The following is a 12,150-nucleotide window of genomic DNA, read 5'->3' as shown; positions in this document are numbered from 1 at the left end:
TTCAAGAGCGTAGGGTAGGTCTATGTCCAGTAGTAGCCTATATTTTAATTTAACGTAGCCTAGCCTAATGGTAAGAGATTGTACAGGGATGGATAATAAGTTTAATAACATTGTTTAAGATTAAATTACAATGCCAGACACCTTCAGATATAAGAGACCCTCTCAGATTTTTGACTTTCTTGTTTTTATGGGAGCCAGTCCTCACTAAGGGAGCTCGGCTCCCTCTGGCTCCCACGTAATTAGCTTGTTTTAGCAGTGGGAGCAGGCCAGTCCACAATCTCAAAGGTTGAGGGTTTAGTGTAAGTGATAGATGACATAAGTACATCAAGCTTATGCCCGCAATAAGAGTTTGACAAGGCAATAAACAACAATGATCTTTTAAATTTGGCCTAGTTACCAATTTTAACTAGTGCTGTCAAACGATTAAAAATTTTAATCACGATTAATCGCTGTATTCCTATAGTTAATCACGATTAATCACATATTTTATCATATGATTAAAATTCTATTATTTTGCATTTCTGAACTTTCCAGGAGTCCATATTAACAATAAAGCAATTATTGTTTATCTTGATTGGGATTCAAATGAAGGCAAAGCAAGTTACTTTATTAACTGAACTTTAAGACATAGGTCTATTTGATTATTTCAAATTAAATTTCAAAAGATGTGCAGCAGACCTGAGGCAACACAATATATTCTTCAGAAATATAGCCGATATAAACTGAAATAAATACTACTGCAGAAGTGCATGCACAAAATGTAGGCTTACAGACATTACAAAGGGCATAACAAACAGAAAATATTATATTCATACTATATTCATTATCTTTGAGTTCGGTTGAAAATAAGGAACTTTTCAACATGAGTGCATTGCCATTTTATAGGCCTACAGTCTATGGTGCACTGTCACTTGCCACACACATCAACGCCGAAGTTTTTAACAGGCAAACACTGGATGAACAATGGATTTTATGGAGCAGCGACCAAATATAACTGAATCGTGATTTACACGGCTGCATAGTGCGATGCTGGTGTGCAGCATTTTATTGAAAAGAATGGAATCTAATGTAATTGAATGTCAAAAGCAGTGTGCATCGCAAATAGTAGCAGCCAAAGAGGAGTGTTGATAACAGAACAATACAAGTGACGGTGAAAAAATCTTTGGCGGCACACAACTAATGCGTCAGCCTAGGCTACTACTCTTTGGCCGGCTCGTTAGCCCAACCAAGTGTGTGCAGCATGCCTTTACGTAGCCTACTAACGGCGCATCATCATAAAGATACATTTGATCTGCATCACGCCCCATTTTAGCGGAAAACACATTAACATTATACCATTGAAAGACAGCTAGTAATCACACGTTGACGTTACATCTAGTTATTAATTCACAGGACATGCAATCATTTTACTAACAAGGCAGAAGAATTGTGTTTATGTAACTTACTCATGTCAAAACGATGTACATTACCAACCTTATTCGTTTGCAATACCCCATGTATTATACAAATTTAGCATGTATAGGCCTAATATCCCATGCAAAATGGTTAGCTTGCCAACCGGCAGACTGTACGGAACATTGTGGCGACTTTGCTAGCTAGCTAACTGTGGAACTTCACTATAACATAGCCAATTATCTCACCTAGTTGTAGGAAATAGGCTACGTTCATATTACAAGTGATAGAATGAATGTGTGACTTATGTTTAGTTGATGTTATGACATGTAAAGTTAAGCTTGCTGAACTTAATTCGCTCTCCACTATTATATCAGTCATCTTCCCCCTAAAAGGGGGCGTGTATGCAGCACATACAATGTTCTGTTCCATTCCATTCCTCAGTGCATATTGTTTAGTTTCCGGTCTGGCTAGATCGGTGTGGTGTTGTAGTTGTTCTAACGTTACTAGTTGTTGCAACAGCATGTGAAAAAACTACAAAGTTTGTTACACCAAAATGAACGTTAATCTCGCGATAAAAAAATTGACGCCGTTAAAATAGGTGTCCGTTAACGCCGTTAATAACGCGTTTAACTAATTTTAACATGTGTAAACTAGAGATGCGCGGAATGGCTATTATTTCAACCGTAACTGCATAGCAAAACTTATCATCCATCCGCCATCCATACGCACCAACGTTTTTTGACCAATTTTCAAAACCGCACCGCCCGCCATCCGCTGGTTGTTTTAATGTATATGGGTGATGCGGCGCTGCTGACGTGAGGCTAGAAAGCTCTTGCCTGTTCTAGAAAGACTGATCCAATGCAGCAAATATATTAAAAGGCTAAAGTCCTACATTGGCTATGTTGTAGCCTATCCCCAGAATATCAGCAGCAAACTCAGTCTCTGTCTCGCAAAACAGTCTCCAAATAAAATGCACATCGGCCTGTAGCCTACAATGTTATTGTAATAAAAAAAGCAATTTGGCACATCATTTCAACATGCTGCTATTTAGCCTACTAATTATTGCCTATTGTACTTTATTTTTTGCAAAAAGAAAGAAATCCTTATAAAATAAACAAGTCATTCACATTATAGGCTACTTTACGCACTGTCATGTCAGGGTGATGATATGACAAGCCTGCTCTGAAGACTCCCATTCATTTTGACTGCATGGGAAGAGAGCGCATCTTTTTCAGATAGACAGCGCAATTATACCATTTTATACCAGGAGGCTGATCAGACCAACTATGGCGCCTCGATATTAAAGAAACGCCGACTCTATTCATTCCGAAAGTCCACCACACAACATGCATGTTCACATTTTTAGTAACAACCGCCAAACTTGCTTGCTTGCCTTACACATCTATTTTTCTTACCTTCTTTTTTCCGCTGTGGATGTTATTGAGCTTGTAGAAGTTTTACCTCTTACGTTCTGAACATCTCGCACTGCCATTGCCCGATGTCATTTCTGAGTCATATCACTCCATAATCTGTCTCTCTTTTAAATGCCTATTCCCTAAATGGTAGGCTACAATGCCTATGTGTTTTATATATAATATCAAAACAAAATAACCCAGGCAGTCTCATCTACGAGATGTTTAGGCCTCCTCCAATACTGGCAGCTGGGCTCATAGGTTGCAGATTTGCTTAGTGGCCTACCAAGGCTCTGCAACGAGACGCGACATGGGAGATGAATCATCGGTCAACTTGCACTGTAGCCTATTCTACTTTCTTACTGCACACTGGAGAGAAAAAAATGCTGGTAGGCTACGATAGGCTACTTAATTTACACTTTTTGTTACCTTTAGTGTGCATGTGTGTGTGTGCGTGAGAGGGGTTGCTCAGTGAAACATCGGAATACACCAATTCTGCAACACCATCTCTGATAGTAGCCTAGCCTAAACAAAGCAGCATGCATAGAAGCAACTAGGCCAAATTACTGCCTGAGGAAATTGACTATTTCAAAGTGTGCTCGTTTTTTTCGGATGTAGGTAACACAATTTAACAATGTATAGGCTATATTTTTTTTTCATTTGATTGGTTCAACCGCCACCCGCCTGAATTTAATTAAAATATTATATTTCTTTATGTCATCCGCCCGATCCGTGGTTTAACCGCGAACCGCACATCTCTAGTGCAAACACAATGTGTAATCAATCAATCAATTAACTTCATAACTTTAGCCTGTTTTTAGCAGCTTGCAAGTTTTTACAAAATCCCAACCACATGTTTGTCAATATGAATTATTTTTTGTGATTAGGCTACTTTAAAAGTATTTCTCAGTATGTTGTAGTCCTACAACTTGTAATAACAGTCCTATTATTAGCGGTAATAATGATATGTGGTTGAAAATATAGTTATCAAAGAAAATCATATCCTCCACAATATAAAGTTGCAAGAAAAAATGTGTGAACCCATGCTAAAGTTGACTAAAAAGAGGAATAAAAAAAATCTTTTGGAAATTGATCTTAATGCCTTAATTAATAAAATGAGGGAAAATCCAACTTTTAAGGACACCAATTTCCTTTGTTAATGAATAATGTATTGTAAATAAATGTTCCTTAAAATACAGGGGGCATAGGTATACACATGGGGTACTTTCCATAAGATTATGTCTCAATGCAAATTGAGAACAATTTTGCGAACCATTTGCTATTAGCTAGCTGAAATAAAGGCTAACTGGGATAAAACCATGCCAATCTCTAGGTATGGTGAAGGTGATGTTGTGGGGCTATTTTAATTCCAAAGGCCAAGGGAACTTTATCAGGATGCATAGTATCCTGAATCCATGAAATAACTGGCCTTTAAAAATAAAAATCTGCCTGTCTCTGTGGGAATTTAACATAGGGGTGTGTAGGAGTGTGTTTACTTATGTCCCCTGTATTTTAAGGAAGAACATTTATTTATTTACAATACATTATTCATCCACAAAGAAAATTGGTGTCCTTCCTGAAAATTGGTTTGTTTGTTTGTTTGTTTGTTTAATTTAAGGCCATTTCCGCAACTAAGGCTATTTAATGGCCAGAGCATTGTGTGTTATAGAAACTTAAATATGTCTATGCTAGTAAGATATTCTAAAACCTTCAAAAGTGGGACCTTACTAAAAACATCAGCTATAGAATTGTGATGATAAAATTGTTGTCTTTTGGTTTTCAAGGCAGGGCAACAGATCAAAATATGTTTCACTGACAGGGGTGTTTTGCAAAATTGGCAAGATGGAGGATCTTCGCCCTGAAAATGTGTTTCCTCATTTTGTTAATTAAGACATTAAGATCAATTTCCAAAAGATGATTTATTATTATTCTTTTTAGTCAACTTTAGCATGGGTTCACATACTTTTTCTTGATCAAATTATCAAGTAGGTGATCGCATTCATTCTTTTAATAAATATTTATTAGGGCAATCATATCATAATGTGCTTTGGTCAGTGCTGAAAAAGCAGGGCAGGTGACAGAGGGTGCCTCACATTCTTTATTTCATTACTTTTCCTTATGTTTAGGTTCTCTGCCGTTGTTATCATTTCAGTATTGGTAGAGATATTTTTGGTTGCCATCATATTAAAGTGATAACTTGACTACGCTACTCCCAATCACGTTATTCCTTCATTTCCATCGGCTGAGCGGCTTGACACCCTTGTCGCTGCTTGCAGCTGTATTTTGTCAACCACTTTTTTATTTACTATACTGAATTTCTATAACATTTTAGAGAATTCAAAAAGGAAATGGCTAAATAAACTATTTGATGCTCATGGAAATACAATAGGTAACATACAACATAGTAACATAGTTTATAATTAATACATGTTTTTCATCTTTTTGTACTTTGTACACTGTACCTTTAAAGACTGAAGCCCCGATTCAAGGACACACTGACCTCTCTGGGTGCATGGGAGGGTGGGAACACATGTTAGGATCATACATGACTATATGCTGTGATCCTTTAAGCAAATTCACAAAGAGTGGTAGAGTGAAGCCAAACCAACCCTCTCCTCTCACTCAACAGCCCCTAACATACGACTGTGCAGTGGAGCACAAAATGCATGCTGTCAAAGCATCTGGTGCAGCCGTAGCCTCTGCAGAACTACATGTCAGTACAGAGAGGCAGCCAGAGAGCACAGAGCTCAGTATTGGACCAAAGAAGAGACTCCCAAAAGAATGGGGAGGGGGAGGTGGGGGGTATGTATGTGAGTGAGTAAGGGAGGAAAGAGTGTCAGATGTAAAAGCAAATGAAGACCGAAGCAGTGATAGTGAGAAAGAAAGAAAGAGAGAACAAAAAGACAGACAAAATGAAGGAAAACAAGCAATGATGATTCAGAGGAGACAAACTCATCCATTTCATCTGCATGTCATCTCTGAAAATGTGTGGTCAGTTCTTGTGAAGGAAACAAACCTCTGCATCCTGAGTACTTCAGCACAGCAATAAAACCTCTAGAGTCCAAATCCACTCCTAGCCTCCCTAATGCATTTATTTGAAATTACATCAAAGGACACTTGGCTATGTGGCTTTTAGCAGGACGATAGATTCAGACAACAAACGCATAAATAAATATAGTGGTGACCGTTTTTTTCCCCTCCCTAGATGCGACACATTTGAACTTTTGTAAATGTGCAATAACAGCTTGTGCTACCATGCAGGGGATATTATCTTTGCTATTCCGTAAGCTTCCTCTTGATCTGATTAAATCCATACTCTGGTAACTACGTTCTAAAACACAACTCAAACACAAAGTACGAACAGTCTCCATAGATAGGAGCAGCTTACATTGCTCATGTTTAAGGTTATTTATGTATCTGTCGGACAGCTGCGTATGAAGATTTTGCCTCTCAAACTGAGCAAAAGACAAAGCTTGAATAGGTATTAGTCAAAAGCCAGGCTAATGAAGGCAGCCATTGGGGGGGGAAGTCGTTGGAGACCAACTCTATATTTGTCAAGTCATCAGTTTGCTACAGCAAGGTCAAAGTTCACACGGAAGGCAAGTAATCCTTAAGGCCTGATTCTCATGCTTATTCCTACTGCTATATTTAACTGTTCTTTTCTTTATTATTAAGCCTCCCCATAATTCCCTTGAGACTGCACTAGCTACACCGTTGAACATTCCACAGATTTTAAGAAACTGAACATAGCAATATAATTTCAGACATGGGAGCAAGCAGCTCATCACTGCTAAACCTTTACCACCATATCCACGTCTCCATTGTTATCCCATTGCTCTTGTGCCCAAAGCCCTCACCCTTGTCTGATCCTAGCCTCCAGTTGATAATCTGCAAGCTTACCTCGCCCTTGTCTGATCCTAGCCTCCAGTTGATCATCTGCAAGCTTACCTCGCCCTTGTCTGATCCTAGCCTCCAGTTGATCATCTGCAAGCTTACCTCACCCTTGTCTGATCCTAGCCTCCAGTTGATCATCTGCAAGCTTACCTCACCCTTGTCTGATCCTAGCCTCCAGTTGATCATCTGCAAGCTTACCTCACCCTTGTCTGATCCTAGCCTCCAGTTGATCATTTGCAAGCTTACCTCACCCTTGTCTGATCCTAGCCTCCAGTTGATCATCTGCAAGCTTACCTCACCCTTGTCGGATCCTAGCCTCCAGTTGGTAATCTGCAAGCTTACCTCACCCTTGTCTGATCCTAGCCTCCAGTTGATCATCTGCAAGCTTACCTCACCCTTGTCTGATCCTAGCCTCCAGTTGATCATCTGCAAGCTTACCTCACCCTTGTCTGATCCTAGCCTCCAGTTGATAATCTGCAAGCTTACCTCACCCTTGTCTGATCCTAGCCTCCAGTTGATAATCTGCAAGCTTACCTCGCCTTCCAGTCTGGGGGGTCTGATGCTTGACAGATGTATTGTCTTGTACTCTCCTGAGTTCAGTTTCACAACAATGGCATCAGCATTGACTATCTGCATCACCTGTGAGAGAAAATGGACAAGAAAGAAGTTTTAATTAAAAGCACTAATTAAGGGTGCTTTCATAGTTCACATATTCACAGTTTTTCTCCATTGTCCTTTGATTCATTTGTGTTCACATGGCAGCATTTATATCGGAACAAATTATATAACAAATCCATGTGAGATTAAACTTTTTCCCAGATCGGTTACATTTGACAGCTGAAGACTATCCCGCAGTCACCTAACACTTAACCCCACATTTAACTTATTAAGAACTCCGTGTGTGTGTGTGTGTGTGTGTCTGTGTTTCTAGGCTTACACTCTCTCCCGTTCTCGCGCATAACACCGGTAAAGTTAGCTGCAAAGACATTCGCTTGAAATTCAAAACAAAGGCTAGCTAAATTTCTACTTTGTTAAAAGTTGAATAAACTTGTAGCCTAATGTGTAGGCCTACAAAAATGTTAGCACAAGCAAGTTGTTCTGCTACAACTGGCCAATTGCTTTCTCACTGCAAACGAACTATTCTAGAGTCCAAGCGGTCTCGGTCCGTTTGTTTTGTTCCGAAACAGTGCGATTGCAGCTTTCACATATAGGCTTACCCAATCGAAACGATAGAGCCAGGTGTGAAAGCACCCTAAGAATACGCAGTGGGGGCATGTTCCAACAAAATGTACGTTTATCAGAGTTGCTCTCCAAAACAGAACAAAGGAAATAATAGATTTCAAAGCAAGCAGACTGTGATAAATGGTAACCAATATCTGGTATGATCACTAATATACTATTAAGACGCTGTGTGAAAAAAGTAAGACATGATACCATACAGCCAACACAAACACCTCACATTGTTCCAAGCAAATATGGCAGGGATGGGGAATAAAACAGCATTCTGACTCATGCCAAATACTTTCTTCAAATGCAAACAAAACAAAAGCAGATTCTGTAAATATTACATATGGTTCATTCCCAAAGGAGAGATCAGGCTGTGGAGGAGAATTGACTGTTCCGACTTCAGAGAAGAGAAGCAGCAATGGTGACACACTCGCTAACAACCCCCTTCTGATGCCACAGCCAATGGGAGAACCTCTGAGTTGCACCAAGGCAGAAATTATTAAGGAAATACTAAGTGGTTGCACCAGTCAACCATTTGTCAAGAGTTTCTGCCTGTAGACAAGTTTGTGATTAGCCAAGAGAAGTCAGGGGTTGGCATACTGCTGCAAAGTGAAATGCACATAGTTGGATGCTGTTTCCATGACTATGAGAGAATACAGAATCCTCCATTTCAGAAAAACACATCTTATGTTCTCCAAATAAACCTTCAACCACTTCCAGTATAGAACTACAAAACTGAAGTCATCAGTGTATCCTTTCCCCTTCTCCTGGACACAGGAGTGCACACACAAACGTACCAAACATGGCTCCAAACCTATACAGTCCCTAAGGAATAGTACAACACAAAACTGTAACTTCCAACCAACCAATCAATCATTCTTTAATCAGGGCCAAACAGAACGAAGGAAAAGAAAAGCCTTCATGTTGGTCATCAGCAAACCAACACACTCATCACAACAGCCTCATAAGGGTAATTAGCCCCCCTGACATTCTTACCGACACACACACACACAGATAAAACAAGGTCATATAAGCTGAAATAGAAGCCATCCCCTTTTTGGAGAGATGAGTGTTGAGATGGAGGTGGAAGAGCAGAAAATGGCTGGCCAGTACATTTGCTGCTTAATTAGCAGCTGCATATGCACAGCACTTCTCCGCAGTCTGCCAAGAGGGATGTCCAAATGCCATGAGTCACTGCACTCATTACTGTGGTGTGTGTGTGCTGCCACCTGCAGATCAAGCTGGAAACAACACACTGCAATCCAGTGAGAAATCGAACATGCTAATCAAGACCCTTCATCTGCAGTGCAAACTATACAAAAACATGAACCAGGTCCCAATGACCAGAATATAATCCCTATAAATGATTAATAGTATTTCCCTCATCTCTAACAAAAAGTATGAAGCAAAAGCTTCACAGCACTGCTATCTACCAGCCCCCCCTATAGACCACCCAGGCCAGTACACTTCTGTTTGAGTGTAAGATCCATCCCATAGCTCTCCACCTTCATTATTTTCTCCATTTCACATTGCCTCAATGATGGATCTGAGGCCAGCTGAAGCTGGAATAAACATTTTATTCTTGAGCACATGAACAAGCTTTTTTTTTTATGTGTCTTGCAGTTTCTAGAGAAACTCGTTTTGTAAGCAGATTGCAGAGCAACACCTTTACATAACCAAATGGGTGCCATTAATTTTTCAGAGTTCAACTCTGAGGGAAAAAAAATTGCATCTCCACTTAAAACTCAGGAAACTTTCAGCTCAATGCACCAGGCAAGAGACATCACTTTACCGTTTGCTGTAAAATTGTTAACAAACATAACAATGAGCTAGGGATATGGTTTAATGATTTGTGTCTGTAAAATTGCTAACAAACATAACAATGAGCTAGGGATATGGTTTAATGATTTGTGTCTGTAAAATTGCTAACAAACATAACAATGAGCTAGGGATATGGTTTAATGATTTGTGTCTGCGTAGACCATTGTGTTTCTGAACATTTTAGAATAGCCATCTCATTCTAATGTGGAGAGATTAAAAATAAAATAATAATAATTAAAAAAAAAAAAAGACAGCCTGGAAGCCAGCATGAATTTAACCCCGCCCTCAATATTTGAGGTTGGGAAATTCGGTCTGGCCTTGCTCCACTGACAAGCTTCTATGTTCGTATGAAAATCAGCCAACCAATCAAATCGTTGTGGTGGGCTTTATACAATGATGCACAAATGAGCAATGGTGCCTATTCATTCACATGACCTGAGTGCGCTTCAGTTGATATTGTTTACAGCAAAAAGCTTGTCACTAGAGAAGATAGAGGTTTAGATGTCGCCATCACGTCTGTTGTACAAGATATTGACAGTATAATAACTTTAAAAACAAACAGAAAACAGTGATTAAGACATTTGTCTAAAAGGATGTTTTGGCTGTTGTCTCTACAGGATTCACTGTAGGCTATTTCATTGCTCTGATTGATTAGGGCTATCCAATTGTGTGCAGAGGCATTTATTTCCCCTGTATCGGCTGAAACACGCCCTATAATCATGTCTCAATGCTCCAGTTCCAGACTCAAATTCTGAATTCTTAATTGAGTTGGCTATGTCAGGCTACACTATAGATTAGAGATGCATCGATTGATCGGCTGGTGACCGGAATTGGCCGATTTTCATGTGATCGGCCATGACCGGCGACCGGCAGGTCAGTCTGAGACATGCCGATTTTATGCCGGTCAAATGCACTCGCGCGCCACACTTGTAACAACACCCAGCTGAGATTGCAAAGTTTGAAGAAGCTAGCAACCAGGGCTGGATGTACAAAGAAAGCGCTAATAGGCTACTGAGTTTTTCTATGCAGCGAATGCTGTGCTTTGCCATATTGCGTGGAATTTACTAAGCGGTCACTTCATTAGGCTACGTAAACATCACTCATCGCTGCCCGTCCCTGCCGTTAATTGTGTGCCCACAGCTGAACCACAAGCGCAGCTGAACAGAGATAACCGATTGAGACGTTAAAAAGAAAAAAAATTTAGCCATCATAGGCTACATGATAAGATGTCAGAAGCAGTTCTAGTAGTTCAACTCCACTTACTCAATACTCAAAACTATTTACTGCACGTAGACTAGGGCTATGCCTTAATGCCATAGTCTAGCACAGGGATTCCCAAACTGTGGTACGTGTACCACCGGTGGTACGCGAGCTGCCACTTGGGGGTATGCGAGGTGAAAAGGGCAATGTCGGAAAGGTGTTAAAAATTATTACTTAATTAATAATCTAATTGATTCATAAACAATAAATAATTTCGAATCGGGTTATAATGATATGGAAACGTGAAATTAAAGGAAATCATATGTAAACTCTATAATAGGCTATGTTTTCATTAATAAATAAGCTACCCACAATGCACGTGATTTCCTGCGGGCAGCCAGAATATCTAGCACGTTAGTTTCGTGGCTAGGTAGAAGCAGAGAATGTCTAATAAGGGGAGAACTGCCACTCTCGGAAAACTTCCGGTTTCTGAACTGGTTGCAGTTCCTTCTGTGGTTCCACATGAGGGCGCTCGTCCACGAGTGCAGAATGCATGGAGGTCTATGGAGCTGTACCCCTCAAAATCCACTTTTCTCGGGATATAATTTTTTTTCAAGTAATTTGAATATTGTATTCGAAAGGGGAGGCAAAGAAAATACACTTGGTGGAGTATTATATTTTTTAAAGTCACGTAATTGTTCTAAAAAGCCTTTCAAACGTGTCAATGATGTCACTCATTAGCACAATGCTAGCGTGTTATGGGCAACAACGACCCAAACTGTAAGAAATCAAAAGGACATAAGTACTCGTTCATTCAACTTTTGACCTATAACCCATGTTGAAGTTATACAAACTACAATCAAATCTGAGATTTGTCAACGACAATCAGGTGAAAGAGACAAATTTAGCCGTCTAGCTCCATTGACTCCCATTCATTCTGCACTCATGGCGATCGCCCCCAGTGGAAATCTGGTGGAACTGCAACCAAAATTCGTTACAATGGGACTTAATACGGAGTGGCCAGGCTCTCTGTAGACGGGCTCTGGTAGAAGGCTACGCAAACATGGAAAACTGGCTAAAAACAGGGACACTGTCCAAAAGGCCTAATTAAAGCGATCGAAGAGGAGAAGGAAGAGAAACAAAGCAGGAGACAGGTAAAGATGGAATGGGATGGGGGGCAGACTGATGAAGGTGGAGGTGG

The 12,150-nt window shown here is 40.0% G+C and overlaps 1 protein-coding gene across 1 annotated transcript in view; it reads right to left on the bottom strand.

Annotated features, from left to right (window-relative positions):
* Positions 1 to 12,150, bottom strand: part of snd1 (staphylococcal nuclease and tudor domain containing 1) — a 148,659-nt gene that overhangs the window by 122,772 nt on the left and 13,737 nt on the right. The window contains exon 10 of the mRNA XM_076296249.1: positions 7,236 to 7,340. Within this exon, the coding sequence (XP_076152364.1) occupies positions 7,236 to 7,340 (105 nt within the window). The remainder of the gene's footprint in view (positions 1 to 7,235; positions 7,341 to 12,150) is intronic.

The sequence above is a fragment of the Alosa pseudoharengus genome, unplaced genomic scaffold, assembly GCF_046254945.1.
Source record: "Alosa pseudoharengus isolate Yale_2024_CS ecotype anadromous, Long Island Sound unplaced genomic scaffold, YU_APseudo_1.1 YU_APseudo_1.1_scf_20, whole genome shotgun sequence".
Taxonomy (NCBI): Eukaryota; Metazoa; Chordata; class Actinopteri; order Clupeiformes; family Clupeidae; genus Alosa; species Alosa pseudoharengus.
The sequence above is the reverse complement of the archived record's forward strand: the minus strand, read 5'-3'. Positions and strand labels throughout refer to the sequence as shown.